Source organism: Vanessa atalanta, chromosome 24, assembly GCF_905147765.1.
Source record: "Vanessa atalanta chromosome 24, ilVanAtal1.2, whole genome shotgun sequence".
Classification (NCBI taxonomy): Eukaryota; Metazoa; Arthropoda; class Insecta; order Lepidoptera; family Nymphalidae; genus Vanessa; species Vanessa atalanta.
Genome location: NC_061894.1, coordinates 8,950,764 through 8,970,689, shown reverse-complemented (window position 1 = coordinate 8,970,689; position 19,926 = coordinate 8,950,764). Strand labels below are relative to the sequence as shown.

General features: G+C 38.7%; 1 protein-coding gene across 2 annotated transcripts in view; it reads left to right on the top strand.

Moving 5' to 3' along the window:
- The first annotated feature begins 446 nt into the window (after positions 1-446).
- The window catches only part of LOC125073583, a 124,842-nt gene continuing 105,362 nt past the window's right edge, over positions 447-19,926 (top strand). For both annotated transcript variants that reach the window (XM_047684460.1, XM_047684459.1), the window contains exons 1-2: positions 447-504; positions 2,761-2,897. In XM_047684460.1, the coding sequence (XP_047540416.1) occupies positions 2,775-2,897 (123 nt within the window). In that variant the 5' untranslated portion in view covers positions 447-504; positions 2,761-2,774. The remainder of the gene's footprint in view (positions 505-2,760; positions 2,898-19,926) is intronic.

Sequence of the window (19,926 nt, the reverse complement as noted above, 5' to 3'; positions counted from 1 at the left end):
TTTCTGAAGTGAAACGTTTTTGCGTAATTCGACAGTGTGTCGAATAATTTATCAATTTGTTAATTTTTACATAGTTTCTGTATGTAACCCTTAATTAAAAATTATTTCGCAAGTTCTTTTTATACAAATATCGCGACGTACCTTAATTATGACCTTTTATCTCTTGCAAAACTTCAAAGGAATATTAATTCATATATCTATTGCAAATTAAATATAATCTACGTATAAATGACGTTAAGTCGAACAAATCAGGAAATATCATTTTCTCTAAAGAGTTTTCACAGTGCATTACATCGTTCATATCTTGGAAGAAACAAAAACGAATTCAATCGTTTAGATTGAAACATTAATTTCCACGTATATAAAAAATCGAAATTCATTTGTTTTTCTCCACGAATATTTAAATATATAAAATACATGATATGTTTTGTTTGTTTCAGTCGGATGGGCGTAACCAGGCTTCCAAGATCCAATCATCTCGCCCCTCCCCTGAACACGCCGCAGGTTTGGTTAATACACTTACACAGTTGGTAATCAAATCGCTCAGCAAGAACTTGTTTAAGACTAATATATAAATCTCTGCATAGTATAAAACAGAGTCTCTTTCCGCCGTCTGTACGTTTAATGCAATTTTCACCAGTATAAAGAATAATTCAAGGGGAAAGTTTGTATGTGTTATACGTACATATTATGTTAGGGGTCTACTTTTGAAGTTGAAAAAACATTTTTTTTTTTTGTTTTTTGATTTAAAAATTGTATATAATTGTATTGTATAATGAACTTAACTATATTTTAATTTATATATGTATATTTACATATAGTGACCACTAGCGTCAGCCATGCGAATGCACGCCGATATTAATTAAAGCAGCGCGCCTGGACTGAAAGGTCTATTATGTATATACATTGGAAAGTATATTCTACCAAGAAGAACCGTTACCTCAGTTACTATTTGACACCATTTTAATTGCAGAGTATGTCAGTAAAGTATAATTAAATGTATATTTATCTTGCCTAGAATATATGTATACTCGTAATTGTAAGTCCTCGCTTTTTATATTTAATATAATCTGGTAATATAGTAATGTCCTTTATTTATCATTGTTTTTTTGAAATGAGCCTTAATTGTTTACATGTTCTATTCCGTACATCGCCAATGCATCACCAAGCTATAAAACTAAGATGTTATGTCCCTCGTGTCTGTGATTACTGGCTCATCTAACTAAAAGAAAAAAAATACTAAGGAGTCCTGTTCAACGGCAGAATAGGTTATACTGAGGGAGACCCGCTTTGCACAAAGCTCCCGAGTAGATATATGCTATACATTAGACGCTCGTAACTTGAAAGCATAAGAGATAGACAGAAAGGATTACTTTTGTTCTTATAACATTTTTTTTAACATTACATTAGCAGCTTGTAAATTTCCCACTGCTGGGCTAAGGCCTCCTCTCCCTTGAGGAGAAGGTTTGGAGCATATTCCACCACGTTGCTCCAATACGGGTTGGTGGAATACACATGTGGAAGAATTTCGTTGTAATTAGACACATGCAGGTTTCCTCACGATGTTTTCCTACACCGCCGAGCACGAGATGAATTATAAACACAAATTAAACACATGAAAATTCAGGAGTGCCTGCCTGTGTTTGAACCCGAAATCATCGGTTAAGATGCACGCGTTCTAACAACTGGGCCATGTCGGCTCACATTAGTATAGATTAAATAAAATCAATTATAAATAATGCTTTAGCAATTATTGAAATGTAATATTTTGCGTATCAGATATTTATATTTAAAATTAAAAATTTCTATCATATTGTTAAATTGTTAAAGCATTGATACCATTATAACGAACTACTCAGTTTATTAATATTAATCATAATTATTTTCCTAATATCTAGATTGTTTATTAAACCAAAATCAGTTAAATATTCTTATTAGTAATAGTTACACTTTATTATGAATTAAAAAGTACATAATAATTTCCTTAATCCGCTCACTTCAACTAAGAATCTAGAATATTAAATTGTTTTGTCAACAAAACTTCACATACTGTATGAAAGATAGATCAGCTCAATTAATTGGGACGAACGTCCTTAAAATTCACGTAAGCGATTTGACTTCAAATAACAAATGAACGTAAGTAAATTATTGTAAAATGGTAAATAGTCATTTTGCAGTACGGGCTCCTTTCCGTGAAGACACTATTCTCCACTGAAGCGTTATCTTCATGTTCAAACACTTGTACACGAACCAATCACAAATGCTAACACCTACCGTGTTAGCATTTGTGAAGGACGATATCCTTACACGAGCGGACTCCCACGGGCCGCGACGAAAACCAATTTCGAATGTCACTACTGTAAATACGAAATTAATATTTGTTATTTTATTTAAAACTTCTTCATTTTGCGGACTCTTAAATCTCCCCGATTATACCTTACGCAAGACACAAGCTTTGTGTTCTTAAAGAGGCAGCTCGGCGATTTTTCCATTAGGCTGTTCTATTACGAGTTGGTAAATACGCAATTCGCAGAATTTCTTACGCCATATGCTGGTTTCCTCGCGATATTTAACTCCACCATCAACAGTCAAACGCAAATAAAAACTCTGTTGTTCTTCGGCGGATACGATGCAGAAGTCATCAAGTTGGGTTGAAATCTTTTCCGTCCACTGGGCCATTTGAGCTGTAAATACCTGTTACGTCCTGAATGAACTGGTCATTTAAATATGATATGTTGATAAAGAACTTCCTCCTGATAGGTCCAGAAGGCGGTATGACAGTGGCCCGCGGTGACGGCTCCCCGGAGCGGCTCGGCGGCGCGCTCCGTCGGCTCCATTACCGCGCCACGCGACGAGCTCACTCCGCGGCAGCCAGACATCATTCATCAACCCCTAAGGTCAGTGACCCAAGACGATAACGAGGCGAAAAATATGTAACACTATCCTCCAGTTTTTCATAATTAAAAAAGCGTTTTTCATTATAATTTTCTGGTGGTAGGATGTCAATCATCCGCCTGGCTTGTTACCACCGTACGCATGGTGAAACACTCGTGAAGTGGCTGCTTGCAGCCGCGTTTCGAGATCAGCCGGCGTACAGCCAGTGCCCGAGCGCGCATTGTCGCGATAAGTGTTGGTCCGGTGGATGTTGCTGTTGAACCAATGCTGGAGGAAAGTATATTGACCCGCCGGTCAGGGAGACCCGTAGAAACGGTTGTTCCGCTGGCCGCCCGTGGCAGAGTACAGGGGCCCAAGCGTTCCTAACCAGCTCGCGAGGCTGCCCCACCAGGCCACGCATAATCCCGGTGTGGACCGTCGTGCCGGTTGGTGACCGGACGGTGGGGTCCCGGCGGCCACTACCGGGAGGGTTCGGGGGCCCTTCCGCCTGGCGGGTCGGTTTATTTTCTCTTCTGGCAACTTATTGGGGAAACACAGCTCCACACTTTGACCGTCCTTATCGTGGCAACGCATCGCTCGCTTCACGTCTCTTCCTCTTTTTTCCCCCTATCCATGACAGTGCATAAAAGAAATGACGGTCGTACAGCGGTGCACACCCCCACCATTCCCACGCTGTTTGAGGTTGAGTTCGTTAACATCCGTGGACTCCACGCTAACCTCAATGCTGTCCACCACCATCTCGAGACAGCACGGCCAGCAATGTTGTTTCTGACGGAGACTCAAATACTCCGTCCTGTCGATACCAGCTACCTTAATTATCCCGGCTACATGCTTGAAGAATCCTTCAAAGCGAAAGCCGGAGTATGCTTGTTCGTCAGGACGGATGTTTGTTGTCACCGTCTGCGCTGCTTGGAGGACCCTTCCTTCTCCCTGTTAGTGGTACGTGTGGACTTGGTTCGTCAGAGTCGGGTCTACGTGTGCCTCTACAGATCCCACAATGGTGACTTGGAGACAAGCCGACTATTTGACCATCTTAGTCGGGTGGCAGATGCTGCGCAAGAGCAGTTTCCTAACGCGGAACTGGTGTTTTTGGGGGACTTTAACGCTCACCATGAATCATGGTTGAAGTCCTCCAAAACTGACCATGCAGGAAGGACTGCCCATGCTTTCGCTCTCACGCATGACTTGACCCAGTTGGTTGATCAGCCCACCAGGATCCCAGACATTGACGGGCAAGCGCCTTCCCTACTGGACCTTCTGCTGACTAGCCACCCGGTGGAATATCAGGTTGAGGTTCGGGCTCCACTTGGTTCTTCGGATCACTGCCTGATATCTACCAAAGTGCCACAGGCCAAGCTGCCGCCACCAACGGTAAGCAAACGTCGCATTTGGCACTATAAGTCGGCAGATTGGGACGGTTTGCGCGATTACTATGCGTCAGTCCCTTGGAAGGAGCGTTGCTTCAGTGAGAATGACCCGACAGCTAGCGCCGCTGCTATTGCTGGTGAGATCCTGTTGGGGATGGAATACTACATTCCTAACTCAGACCTCGCCAGTAAGGGTACGCGTAACCGTTGGTTCACTCGCGAATGTGCCGATGCTGTGTCTTCTAAGCAGGCGGCTTATCGCGCGTGGATCAATGGCTGCGTTAGTGGGGCATCTAACATTGACTCACTGAAAGCAACCTACAATAAAACTTCCAAGTCTTGTAGGAAGGCATACACAAGAGCGGATGCACAGCGCATTGCGCGGTTTGGCCATGACCTTATTTCACAACCTAGAGGCTCCCGTAGCTTCTGGCGTCTGACCAAATCTGTGCAAAGCAATTTCTGTCAACCTTCGCTGCCACCGCTCAGGTATCCGGACGGATCGCTAGCTCACAGTCCGCAGGAGAAAGCTGATCTTCTGGCAAAACTCTTTGCGGATAATTCCGTAATCAATGATTGTAGTGCGCTGCCACCAACAATTCCTTCATGTGGCTACACGATGCCTGACATCAAAATCAGGCAACGTGATGTACGTGCAGAGCTACAATCACTTGATGTGCGGAAAGCTAGCGGTCCCGATGGAATACCAGCCATAGTGCTGATGAAGTGTGCAGCGGAGCTGTCTCCTGTGTTAACGCGCCTGTTCCAGCTGTCTCTTTCTACAGGATGTGTGCCGGATTCTTGGAGAGAAGCTAATGTGCAAGCGGTTCCCAAAAAAGGGGATCGATCTGACCCGGCAAATTATCGGCCAATAGCTATCACCTCAGTTCTTTGTAAGGTGATGGAACGGATCTTAAACAACCAACTGATCCATTACCTAGAAGATCACTGTCTAATTAATGATCGTCAGTACGGGTTTCGACCAAAACGGTCCACAGGTGATCTTCTAGCGTACGTAACACACCTCTGGGGTGAAGCTATCGATAAGCGTGGAGAGTCGTTGGCCGTCAGCCTCGATATCTCCAAGGCTTTCGACAGAGTCTGGCACAGAAGTCTTCTCTCCAAGCTGCCGGCATACGGTCTGCCGGTTCAGCTCTGCACCTGGATTGCTAGCTTCCTACACAAGCGCAGCCTTCGCGTTCTAGTTGATGGTTGCGCTTCAAAATCCCATGTAGTGAATGCTGGAGTCCCCCAGGGGTCTGTGATATCCCCCACGCTCTTTCTTCTGCATATCAATGATATGCTCTCTCTCGGGAACATACATTGCTATGCAGATGACAGTACAGTGCACGGGGGATACCACGGACGCGCAGCGGCTGGACGGGCGGAAACTGAGGAGAGACGGAGGGATCTTGTTGTTGAGCTCGATAGGACGTTAGGACTCATCGCTAAATGGGGCTCTGACAATCTTGTTGAGTTTAACGCCAAGAAAACACAGGTGTGCGCTCTCACAGCGAAAAAGTCACCATTTTCCCCTCCTCCTTCCCTCTGTGGCACCACGCTGGAGATACATAGCAAAGTCGCCATACTGGGAATCGACGTTCGGTGCGACCTCAATCCAAGGGATCACATCGAGGCTGTTATAAAAACAGCCTCACGTAAACTCGGAGTCCTGAACAAGGTGCGGCGTTTTTTCACGCCTGCTCAACTGCTCCTGCTGTATAAAACACAGGTACGGTCCTGCGTTGAATATTGCTCGCACCTCTGGGATGGCTCCGCTAAGTACCTACTGGAGGCCTTGGATCGGTTGCAGCGACGTGCGGTTCGCATTATTGGCGATGTAAAGGTCACCAACACCCTCGAGCCTTTACAATTGCGTCGAGAGATAGCGGCACTCAGCGCTTTCTATCGAATGTGTCACGGCGAGTGCTCAGAGGAACTATTCTCCCTTATTCCTGCTTCCCCTTTCCTTCACAAGTCCACGCGTGCTGGTTCTCGATGTCACCGCCTAACTGTGACATCAATTCCATCGCGTACAAAGAAATTTGGCAACTCTTTTCTTTGTCGCACTTCCAAAACATGGAATTCTTTACCAGCGCACGTATTCCCCTCCTCTTATGACCTGGGTTCCTTCAAGCGAGGCGTGAAGAGGCATCTTGCGGGCCGGCAAGGCGGGGGCGGCTAGAGCAGATCACCTTTCCCAACTGCACTAGCCGTCGTCGCGTTTGGACTCTGCTACCACTTACCATCAGGTGGAGCAGAGTCATTTGCCCTCCCGGGCAATAAAAAAAAAAAAAAAAAAAAAAAAATTAATTAAAATATTATACTCCAATTTAATTATACATCGAAAAACAAAATATATAAGCATCGTCGAGAAATCACCGTCATTGAATAAATTTATAAAATTTTATCCATTTTTTTTATCTTGGTTTGACTGCGTACCCAAATTTGAATTTACTGAGGAACTCGTAAAACGCAGATACCTGACGCATCGGAAAATTTTATTTCGTGAATTTCTCGACCCGAAAAGGTTCCCAGTATTACTTTCATATATTTTATTATGATTTGAAAGATGAACTATAAGACGAAGAAAATGGTTTTCCGTTATTCAGATATTTTGTATCGGAACTGTCGGCGCTGTGTCACGGTTTTATTGTCATCTATTCCACGTGAATACTCGTCTATTGAGACGGTACTTCGCAATCTGGGCTTACTCGTAATGTTTCTGTAAATATAAACGATTGGAGATATTATTTGGGAGAATTTGAGCGAAGCGATCTATCACAGAATATCTTTGTTGTATTTTTGTAAAGAAATTTCTTAACACGCCGTCCAAAGATATTGGCGTTTTAAGTAATATGAACCATCCGTTAACATTTCTTAACTTAATGCCCCACCAACTATAGGAAATAAGATGATATTTTCATAAGATTTATGTTATGTACTTGGTAGTAGGGTTTTGTGGAAGCCCGTCTGGGTAGGTAGGGTAGGTCCGTTTGAAGAGTGAGCCAGTGTAACTACTGGCACAAGGAACATAGCATCTTAGTTGGCGAATTGGCGATGTAAGGAATGGTTAATATTTCTTACAGTGCTAAAGTCTATGGGCGGTGGTGATCACTTACCACGAGGCCACCGATCCCGATTGACCGTCCGCCAAACCATATCATTAAAAAAGAATAACGTAATGTGTATTTGATTTAATTTTAAAAGAAAAATAAATTGTTGAACAGAAATCGAATGAATGTTTTTGTTTATTTGGACACATGTGTACAAACTGTACAGTTTGTAGCACGACACTCACACTAAGGCATGTCGATATAATTTAACTTGGATATGTGTAAACAGATCTTTATTCACTATTCAAAAACGAAAAGATATTTGTAATCTTAGAACTAGAGACTCCTTGCGGGATGTGTTGTGTGATGTGTAACGCCTCAATATGTTATAAACAGGATGTATATCAAGATATATGTAACACTGACAGACATTTTATAAACACGATTAGTAAAGGTAGTAGTAGTGAGGTATTGTTGTCTGCTTCTCGGTAGAATCTACATTCCAAACCGGTGGTAGCTTCACTTAATATAGTTTATAAATGTAAATAAATATATAAATATTGGACAACTTCACATACATTACTCTGATCCCAATGTAAGTAGCTAAAACACTTGTGTGATGGACATCAGAAGTAACGACGGTACCAGAAACACCCAGACCCAAGACAACGTAGAAAACTAATGAACTTTATCTATATCGACTCGGCCGGGAATCGAACCCGGGACCTCGGAGTAACCGTAAAACCGGTGGACACACAACTCGACCACGGAGGTCGTCAAAAGTTTGTAAAATGACGATTCAAAAGTACTTGTAAAAGCCTACTCGAATAAAGTATACATTGTTTTTTTTTTTTACTTTTAAAACATTTATGTGTCAGTGCTTACACATTCATGCCTCGGATAGCACGTTCACGTTCAAAGCCATTGGTTCTGGAGTTGAACTTTGGTCTCTCGGGATAATTTGAATTGCCCCACCCTACTACCACTACTTTGAATCTGCAAGTCGTGTTTATACGTATATGATTATTGATTTTACTCGTTACGAGGATCAATTATATTCTCAAGTATAATAATGACTCCCATTTTCATTTTTTAATAAAAGAAAGTGCCTGTTATTAGTACTTTGTCATTTAAAATGGTTTATGTGGTAATTAACCGTAGAGCAGTTATTATTACTAAATTAATGACTTAACGTCTCAGTGGGAGATAGTGTTGGTACCAGTTTTTAAATTCTTGGTACCACCGTTGCAAGAAATTTACTTTTATTAAAATTCAACTGTTAGGTATAGGCCCTTATTGATTGAGTTTTTGATTTGGTTGGCAATCGCTGTTTTTGAATTACAGTGCTCCAAAGAAAAATGGGTCTAGTAAACCCTATTTATATATAATAAAAAATGCAGCACGACAAAATCAGTCCATAACATAACCCTCAGTTTCTTAAGTCCTTAAGTCTGCTGTATAATGCTTTATACTAGACAAAATAATAAAACACAACATGCGTTAATATCACGGAGGATAAGTAATAGGGTACTTTGTATGCGCTTGAAAGGTCACACGACAAAAAACTTCGGCAGTCAACTTTCCTAACGCGAGCGTTAGAGTTTTAAGGGTGAATCCGTTCGGAAATACTCATACTATAAATAAAATCTTTACAACTTTACTTGGTGGTAGGGCTTTGTGCCTTAGGTACCACCCACTCATGAGATATTCTACCGCCAAATAACAGTACCCTATATTGTTGTGTTCCAGTTAGAAGGGTGAGTGAGCCAGTGTAATCACAGGCACATGGGACATAACATTTTAGTTCCCAAGGTTGGTGGCGCATAGGTGATGTAAGGAATGGTTAATATTTCTTACAGCGCCATTGTCTATGGGCGGTGGTGACCACTTACTACCAGGTTACCCATATGCACGTCAGCCAACTAATGCCAACCAATATTTCGTATTCAATTCAAATGTCAACATCTTCTACACCAGTAGCAGTGTGAAATAAACCCGAAACAGCTTCCTTGACTAAGACAAACAAGCATCATAGCTTAGGAATGTAAACTAGCTGAAAATAATGTAAGTTCGTAATTTTAATGTATAGTCTGATTGTATTCTGCTCGTGTGCCTGAATGAATAAATAAAACCTCTTTGGGACAGAATCGTGTTAAAAATACCTACAAATTTATACCTGTGAATAATCAACGAATTTTTCATAAAATTTCTTTCATCTCTGTAACAAATATTCAATTTTCACGTTTAGTTAAAAATCTAATACTCTGTAGCGTGGCGCGGACAGGTTTTGCTCGAGCGGTGTAATTACTCGCGCTGACTAAAGGAGCCATGTTCAGATAAAATGTTTAACAACTAAGAACACAGATAAAGGAGTAGAAGAGTCGCAATTACTAGCCCGCGTCTTGTATACTTTCGAATGTCAGAAATAATCTTGTTGCCATATTGAATAAAGATTGTTTTTAATTAAGTTTCTGGTCATATTTTATTGGTTTTCACACTTTATTTTATATCCATACTGCAGATTTATGGTGTAGGTGGCTAACGATCAGTAGGCTTACTTGATGGAGAGTGACCGCCGCCCATGGACATATGTATCACCAGGGGGCTCGCAGATGCGTTGCCGACCTTGAGTAATGTGTAGGCTATTTTTGGAAAAAATCAGGAACAGTATATTGTGTAAAATTATCTCATTACTTCGGAGACATTAGCAGTGCTTTGTACGTTGTATCATCATGGGATCAAATTGAATCAGCTACGTTTCTTGGCCTTATTGTTGATACCAAGTAGCAGTGACCCCCACCCCCTCCCTTATTATTTGCAAATAGGCGAGTAGACTTAGTCCTGTGGTGTTTGATTTTAAAAAAATAAAATAATTTTCCGAACTAGATACGGCTTGCTTAAATATATTTCAGTTACTTTCACGGTAAACGATATTTGTGCTGCAGAAACGGGCTACATTAATAGCTCTTTCATCGTATAAGGATTTGCTTGTATTTGGTCCGAAATATTCATGTTTAAATAGATGACTTTTTTAAATTACGAAATGCTTAATTAAAAAAAAATAACAACTTCACTATATACGTCAAAACATTGCTATTAGATAAAAATAAAGCAGTTTATATATTCCTCCGAAGGTGGCTCGAATGGGAGTTCTTTGACCTAGAACGTTGTAACGAAACGCAACGTCGAGCTGTCATGATGATTGATAAATGGCGCATTGGTTTAGAATGGTTGAGCTCGCCTACCAATCATATTAGCAGACGATTTACACACACAACAAATCGGCACGCGTCCGTGTTCATGAATTAAAAGTTCCCGTTGAATAGTATTGATTAAAACTATCGGTTGTTATGAATAAATTGCATCCTAAAAGTGACAGCTATTTAAGGGTAGGTTCCACTCACTCATTCTACCACCAAAGTCAAAAATCTTTATTCAATATTAGTGTTACACTTGCTTATTGATAGTCAAAGCTACCACTGATTCGGAAATTAACCTCGGACCCGAGAGGAACAGGCGAAAGCGAGTTCTTTTTTTAAAATTTAGTTTTTTATAACTATTATATAACAATAAATATATTTCCGTTATTTGAAACAGCCTGGAGACGATCATGTTATTTCCAAGGCGTGCAATCAACTAAGAAGTCATTAGTCCGTGAGCACACAAGAGCTCTTTAACGATTCTTTTTAATTTTACAATTGAATATTTTTGAACGATTTCTGGGATCCAGTTGTAAAAACGTATACATTGCCCCAAAAAAGAGTTACTTAACCTGTGTAATTGGGTACTCGGAGCAACAAGTTTACGCTTGTTCCTAGTATTAATAGTATGTACATCACAATTTTTGGAAAATTTCTGCGTACCTCATATAGTGTATAACCTAACATTATCAGAAACTAATTGCGAAGCGACCGTCATTATTTCAATTTCTTTAAATTAATATCCTAACAAATCTTTTGGGCCCAGGTTATAGATTACAGGAATAGCTGTTTTCTGCGATGCAATGGTATTCATATCAGCTACATTACCCCAGAGTAGAATGCCATAAGACATTGTACTGTCGACATAACTAAAATATACTAGGCGAGCCGTGTCAACGTCAGTCAAAAGTCTAATTTTTTTACCGCGAAATCTGGAAAGCTAAGTCTATTTGTCAATGTTTTTATATTGGGTAAATTGGAGCTTAGTGTCTATTGTGATACCAAGAAACTCTGTTGATTCTAAAACATCTAATGCTTTACATATTTTAACCACTGAGCCTTGTCGGTTCTATGCAAATAACAAAAGGTACAAAATTGCATTCAAAAGACGTTTTTAAAGGTAACTTTCGCAAGTTTTACAGAATTACAACTTATTACTCAGCATAAGCCTTCAGTGGGCGAAACATGAATTGTAATAACTTTGGTTCATTAATATCCATTTATTCTAGATTAATGAAAGGCTTCGGACAGAATCTGCCATTGTCATTTCCAAATAACTCTGAAAACATCCCTTAATAAAGACCTGAGCTAATAATCCTTTCGGAAATAGAGTGGGCGGATGACGTCGACTCATTAGTTGACGTCATAACCGGTGGAAGCGGATACGAGCTCGCGAGAGCCGGATATTGACGTGTACGATTGTGTCGGATGAAACGTAACATAAATTAAAAAATATATAATAATTCTTCAATGTCCGCAATAACTAGCAGTTCTCAGGAAGACATCGTGCGATGAAAACTGATACACGCTCTGTCTCCGATATAAGTGATTTGATGACAATCTAAATAGTGTAGTACTATCATAATAACGTGATAACATTGATACGGCAATGACCACTCATCATTCATCAGACCAGAATGTAAGTGAATAAATTATACTTAACTAGCGTGCGCTCAGTGGGTCCGTATTCGACCACAATCGTTTTGTTCCAACTTTCGACCCCGGATTCTCACGAGTGCAGTTCATAAATAAAGAAAATAATATAATACAAATATTCTTAAGGTCCTAAAGCACTCAGGAAGATTGTTGACTAATGGATTTTACCAGAAAAAACTTTTAGAACTGGATCAACAGTTCCGGAGATTAATCCCTGAAATCAAACCAATTTTAACTGATAATAATTTTAATATAGATATAAAAGTATTATATGTATCTTAAATAATAATATAGAGATATTGAAAGCAGTGCTTATGCCTTAAATCCAAGATATATCTCAATTTCAAATACCAATTGTTGTTCAAGATACGATGCGAAAACGTATAGATGACGTAGTTTACTGCATTTAAAAATTCGCGTCTCTCGCTGCGCGCGCAGACTTGTCAAACGTAACGTCTTCCCAGACCTAAACCTAGTTTATTTTTTGACACTGTAATGTGTAAGCAAATGATAATAACCTGTTATTTTATATTTTAAAATAACACTTAATAATTTCTATATATTATTACAGAACAATGGATTCGAATTAAATTTTTTTTAATCGACTTACGAACGAATTGTAGAATTTTATTATCTGTGGAAAGGGGATTGGTGTTTTTGGCGGGCTTTTGTGTAAAGTTATAAACGAGCAAATAAGAAATGGCGGACTGCTAATTTGATTACGAAACTTGATTCCTAAAATGAAATAACGACTAAGTTTGAGTTTTTAATTAATAATTAAATAACTTAAACTGCGGGAAGGGGTTATCTTACACGTCATTAGTTATCAAAAGAAGATTTTATTATAAATTCATGAATCTATGTAGACATATATATATATATATATATTACATTAACAGGCTGTAAATTTCCCATTGTTGGGCTAAGGCCTCCTCTCCCTTTGAGGAGTAGGTTTGGAGCATATTCCACCACGCTGCTCCAATGCGGGTTGGTGGAATACAAATGTGGCAGAATTTCGTTGAAATTAGACACATACAAGTTTCCTTACAATGTTTTCCTTCGCCGCCGAGCATGAGATGAATTATAAACATAAATTAAGCACAAGAAAATTCAGTGGTGCCTGCCTGGGTTTGAAGCCGCAATCATCGGTTAAGATGCACGCGTTCTAAATATGTATGTACTAAATATGTGTGCATATATTGATGAAATTTGTTAAGGAGATAGTTTGACTTCCGGGAAGGACATACTTAAAATACTATAGGATCTAAATATTACATATTGTATTTCAAATTCCTGTAATATATTTGAATCTTCTTACTCTTACTTACTCTAAGATGTGCTAAAGTCAACGTGGGAACAGTATCCTGTCTCTGAAAATAATTGTAATAAAAAAATGGCATCAGAAGATCTTTTAATTTAATATCAATTTATCATTTTCATCATCATATTCAAATATCATTTTCCATACGTGACGATTTTTACTAGATCACACAAAAGTGTGCCGCGTATAAGTAATCCATTCCAAAAACGTATTTATGGGCGCATCGCTCGTAACTCGTGACAATATCGGCACTAATTTTAAATAATCGATAATCACTCCCAAAGTTTGGTTACGTGTAATCCTATCTTATTAAATTTATTCAAGTTGTACAAACCACGTAACACGAATCCGTTTATGCGGAAATGTATCGTTCTACAACTACAAGCACGTTTAATCCTATTGGTGCTCGACCGGGTTGAACTTGCGATATTCGTTTAAAATTCATGTATTCTAGCCACTGAATCATCGTAATTACATTTCACTGTATACGCATGTCGCCATATTTGGACTTAAGTTAAATATTTCAGGGGTGCATGAGGAAGCAGGAATTGTTTTAACAATATTGTCGAATACGTTTTATGAAAGGCTGCTCAGTATATAAAAAACAAACCTTAGGAAATACTGAGAATGTCTTGCTCATATAAGAGAGCCGGCTGGCGCATTTTCCTCCAAGATAATCGAAATAGCGATACGAAGCGTACTGCTAACATTCTGGCGACCATTCTTTGCGGTCGCGATCAGAACAGCGATAATAAATTCTAGATTCGCCCGTATTGTTTTTACTCGCAAAGCCGTGAATATAACGATGTTCTGTTATAGTCCAACTCATGCTAGGTGATGAATTTTCGTTAATTGGCGTGTGTCGACTGAAATTGAGCCATAATATGCCTGGTAGATGAACATTGTGATGTGCCTTGCTCAGCAATGTGACATTTGACAGACTGATGATAATGAAAATAGTTTTATTAAGTACAAGCTTTACATCCCGGCTTCGCACGTGTAGAGAAAAGTTTAAATTAAACGCATATATAACTATTGATTGACTACACTATTGATTTACACAGCGCATGCTAGTAAAGAACGTTGACATGTTTTCTTTCGACATATTTAACAAACGCAACCATTTGTAATATGTATTTTTAACCAATAATAGCAACATCCGAATCAATTATGGAATTACTAACATTCCTATTTACCCATCCTTTTAAGCTTACCCCTTGTGTTAGGACGGGGACGACAGTAGCCCAAGGAGTCAGCGATCCTGCGACTTCTTACATCGCCAGGCGGCCCGTCGTCAACGTATTGGTTACACTGGGCTATTGACGCTTATATGTTATTGTATATTTCAGTCAATTAATATAAAGCTTTAATTAATTGTATGTACGATTTTCATGAATCACTCCGTAACATAACATAAACATAAACAGCCTGTAAATTTCCCACTGCTGGGCTAAGGCCTCCTCTCCCTTTGAGGAGAAGGTTTAGAGAATGTTCCAACATGCTGCTCCAATGCGGGTTGGTGAAATACACATGTGGCAGAATTTCGTTGAAATTAGACACATGCAGGTTTCCTCACAATGTTTTCCTTCAGCGCCGAGCACGAGATGAATTTTAAACACAAATTAAGCACATGCAAATTCAGTGGTGCTCGCCAGGGTTTGAACCCGCAATCATCGAATCATCGAATCACTCCGTACATCGGTGAAAATATTTGGAAAACGGTTCGGCAGTTTTTGAGTTTAACACGTTCAGACAGACAAGTTTTATGTAGCGATTTTTTTCAACCTTACGAGAATAGCTGACCGTTTCTTAGTGTATGAAAAGATAAATATCACGTCCAGAGGAAAACCATTTAACAGCGTCTAAGCGAGCTCGTTTAAATTAAAAAGCATCCATTCAGAAGAGTCTCGCGTGGCAACTATTAACAAAACATCTAAATTCTGCGCGAGCCACTAAAATTTTCTATCTTGTACCGACAAAATACCTACCCACTCTTGGAAAGGTAATGCCAGCAGCTGAAGAATTATACAACCGCTTGTGTAAACTTAATCTACATTACTAGATATAAATATCTAGTAACGTGTTATTGTTTATTTCGTGTTATTTTAATCTCTAATCAATGTTTGTGTTGCTTTCTTTATTTCTTTAGTTTTCACATATTAACGTTATATTTATTGGTTAATATTCTATTTATACATTCAGTTAGTTATTAGGGTTTAATATATTGTTCGTTTCCTTTGAAATAAATAAATACAATAAGAGCAATGAGCTATTTATGGCATGATTTCACGCGCCAGTTGACGATTTTTTTATTCATCGCTGAGCTCGGGATGAACTACAAACACAAAGAACGTAATGCTTGATCATTGGTCGGTTAAAAATATTTCCAAACAACAAATAAATCCTGCTAAGGTAGACAATACTAAAAGGCATTCTCTATCAATCTTTAGTTTAATACCAGTACCAACATCTTCCATTATTTAACGCCGTATTTAAGCAGTATTTAACGCCGAGCGGCTCGGTTGGTTGCCGGTAAAGAGTTTTCTGCCCTGATATATCCAATTGTATTGCGCAGATATGTTGTATCACCCTGTATCGTTTAAGGCATTTTTGACAAGGAATGTTCTGAGAAATTATTTGGAGCCAGGACCCTTGAATTTTCACCTCCAGATATCACGTCATAATTCCAAATTTCATCCACACCACCCCGATATCTGGAATCTACAACAACACATTTTTTAAGCATTTTGCCTCGCACAGCCACTCTGTGGAGCCAGCTAAGAAGCCAGCGGTTTTCCGAACCTTCAAGACAAGGAAAAATTAAGAAACAATTTGTGACTAAATTTGTTTTACATTTTATATTTTTGGTGGGATACTCGTGAGATGACGTCAGGCAGAGACGTAAGGAAGAAGAAGACATGCTGAGGCGACCCAAATAAAATTGGGATAAGGGCATGATAGATAATGATGATGGAGGATGATAAGGATGATGATTTTTGGTGGGATAGTTACGGTACAGTAACGAGTGGTGTCTTCTTATATTATCATATACTAAGTGCATAATGCACATACGCAATACTAATGATAATAATTATGAACTCTAAATATTTCTCATCAATATTGAACGATTTCTTGAACATTTTGGAAAAAAAATACGTTTTTGTGCAACAAATAATGGCATGTTGTTATTGAATATTTGACTAACATTCGTTCTACGTATCTTATGGAAATTTAACTAACATGGTGGAAAGCGTTTTAAGAGAGATCTTTCCATCACTCTACTCAAGTATTAGAACTACCGAAGTAATAATAAGTTGTAGGCTTAGACCAGATTAGTATTCTTAAAAGAAAATCTATTTGGCTGAAATGAGACTAATCTTGTGAGAATAAATGAGCAGTTCTTGTATATTAATTTCTATATAAATATATTTCGTGTGTCTCTGAAACTGATCTAACGAATCGGCTAATGTATTTAGATAAGAATTTGCTTTTTAAGCTTGTCTATATAGTTTTGTTTTTTTATATAAAAATGTCGGTCGTCCAGACACTAATTATTTAGTTATTAGGTAAATATTTTTATTCGTCTTTTCAGTAATATTTTACTTATATATTTTGCCGTGGGAGGCTTGTCGGATGACGCACTAGTATAACACACGAGGGCAAAGCTTTGGGCGGCAACAAGTTAATTATATTTACATGGTGGTAGGGCTTTGTGCAAGCCAGTTTGAGTAGGTACCACCCACTAATCAGATATTCTAGTATTGTTGCGTTCCGGTTTGAAGGGTGAGTGAGCCAGTGTAACTATAGGCACCAGGACATTAAACATTAGTTCCCAAGGTTGACTATGTTAAGAATAGTTAATATTTCATACAACGCCAACATATATGGGAGGTAGTGATGACTATTAAGTAAAACTATACAAAAGTATGTTTGTATTGAAAACCAACGAAGCAGTTGGCCAGTAATTGGGTACTGTATTATAATGATAATTGTAAAGCAATTCAAACCAGAGGCTTACTAACAATCAATCATTGTACACAGACGAGGAGGAAAGGTAAACTTATAACACCAAGTTTCCGGCTTCGCAAAGTTAATACATCCATCCCGGAGGAGGGGGGAGGGGTCTTGGTCACGGTATTCGTTTCTATAATAAGGTTCCGCAGATATGGATATTTAACTTGGCCTATTAAAAATATTAAAGCTCATATCTAAATAACATTGATAAGGCATATTACTCAATGAAGATTATAGTAAAGATGAATTTGGACCTGGTATTAAAAATTTAATTGTACCTTACTGATTTAGTTTAAATGGTGAAACACAGAAATTACTGACTTTCTTTGCTGATTCTTCTCGGTGGAATCTACTTTCCATTCCATTCAATACTGTATGACGACTCAAAAGTGCTTTTATGAGACATTCTCCATAAAATAATAAATTGATCGGATTTGCCAAAATACAGTATGAGCATTGAGCCGAGATGGCCCAGTGGCTAGAACTGAAATAACACGTGCATCTTAACCGATGATTTCGGGTTCAAACCCAGGCAGGCACCACTGAAATTTAATGTGCTTAATTTGTGTTTATAATTCATCTCGTGCTCGGCGGTGAAGGAAAACATCGTGAGGAAACCTGCATGCGACTAATTTCAACGAAATTCTGGCACATGTGTATTCCACCAACCCACATTGGAGCAGCGTGGTGGAATATGCTCCAAACCTTCTCCTCAAAGGGAGAGGAGGCCTTTATCCCAGCAGTGGGACATTTACGGGCTGCTAATGCTAAAAAAAAATACAGTAACAGTAGTAAAGAAAATGCGTACTGAATTTCGTGCCGGCCCTGTTATATACTCTATATTGTGTCCGGTAAGTTTTCATTGAACTTATATAATAATGACCTACACAGCTTATCGAGTAAAGTTTAAATTTACTATTCATTTAATGAAAATATTTTTATAAGAATTTATTATCGTCTACGTTACGTCACTTTGTATTTAGCTAAAGTTTTACTATTAAATTATGTAAGAGAATTATTGAAATAAAATTTGAATTCAATTCCTCCCTAAAAAGCCGGCAACGCACCTGCAACCCTCCTAGTATTGCAGATGTCTATAGGCGGTAGTAATCACTTTCCATCAAGTGAGCGTCCTGCTCGTTTGCTCGTTATAACATAAAAAAAAAAAAAGTCGGAATAAGGTAAAACGTAGGATTGTATACGGAAATCGCCTCCATTAGTCAAGATGTTAATATACTAATATTTCGGTCTAGATAACAACTAGAGATTTAAAGTGCTACTTTTTATTTCGCGCAATGGATAATGACGTCGTTTTTGATGACGAATATGTTATCATTAAATATAATAGAACATTTTTGTAAGCTAGTACACCGCAGTGCGGCAACATTGTTTGACGGACTGGCGCTTACAAAACACATTCGCCGCAACGTGCCATCGGATTGTCGAATAGCAATTCTGATTATCAGCTTCCATATCTAAACCTATATATTATAAATGGGAAAGTCCGTCCAAAATACTGGACTAAATTTGATGAAAATTGCTAGGAAGCGAACTTGGAGGACATTTTTAATTTAACAACATCTACGGGCGCACAGCTCTCCGTGCCTGATACATGTTTGGCATTTTATATTTTTACTGAACATATCAGCAGATCCTCGCTGGACTTCGATCTTGTCATCTTCTTGGAAAACGTGGCCCATACTGACTTATATACTTTTATTTATATATATATATATACATAGATTTGGTCTTACATTTTAGTTTCTTACATTTTATAGTGAGCTTTTTAGTCCTATTAAAAAGCTTTACTGCAATCTAGCGGGCCCTGCTCCGCGCTCGATCAGAGACAGTACAGCCTCGGCGACTCTGACGTCGTGTTTGAGTATAGATGTCTTGAGGCTGTGCTCTAGGATGATCCTTTCTGAGGCACCCGCCGCTCGCCCGATGAATCTGCGTTATGAATCTGCTTGAAGGAAAGTGGCTCCCCAGGGAATAACATAGGCTATATTTTTATAAATGAAACCTGTCGACCAATCCCTAAAACGCAAGTGAAGTCACAGACGACAAATCGTATCTATATGTAATTTCTTGTATTTTGAGTAATATGTTAGAATAAAGACAGCAGAGACACAAATGATATTATATTTGTTGATGCTCAACGATAATTTAACATGGACGCGCCTTCGTGGATGAATAGTCTAGTAATGATCTATTTCGTCCAGCTGAGCCTCATTCTTTCTAAATCAAATCAACGTATCTTGTATTTTTGAAGCAATGAATTTAAATGAAACAGTTGAATTTAAATAAGCAATCAGTAATTTAGTTAAGTAAATAAATTTTGCCATTAATGAAATAAAACGCCCTAATTTTCGGATCCAAGCTAACATTGCCACGGAATCTTAAATCTTACCGACAGA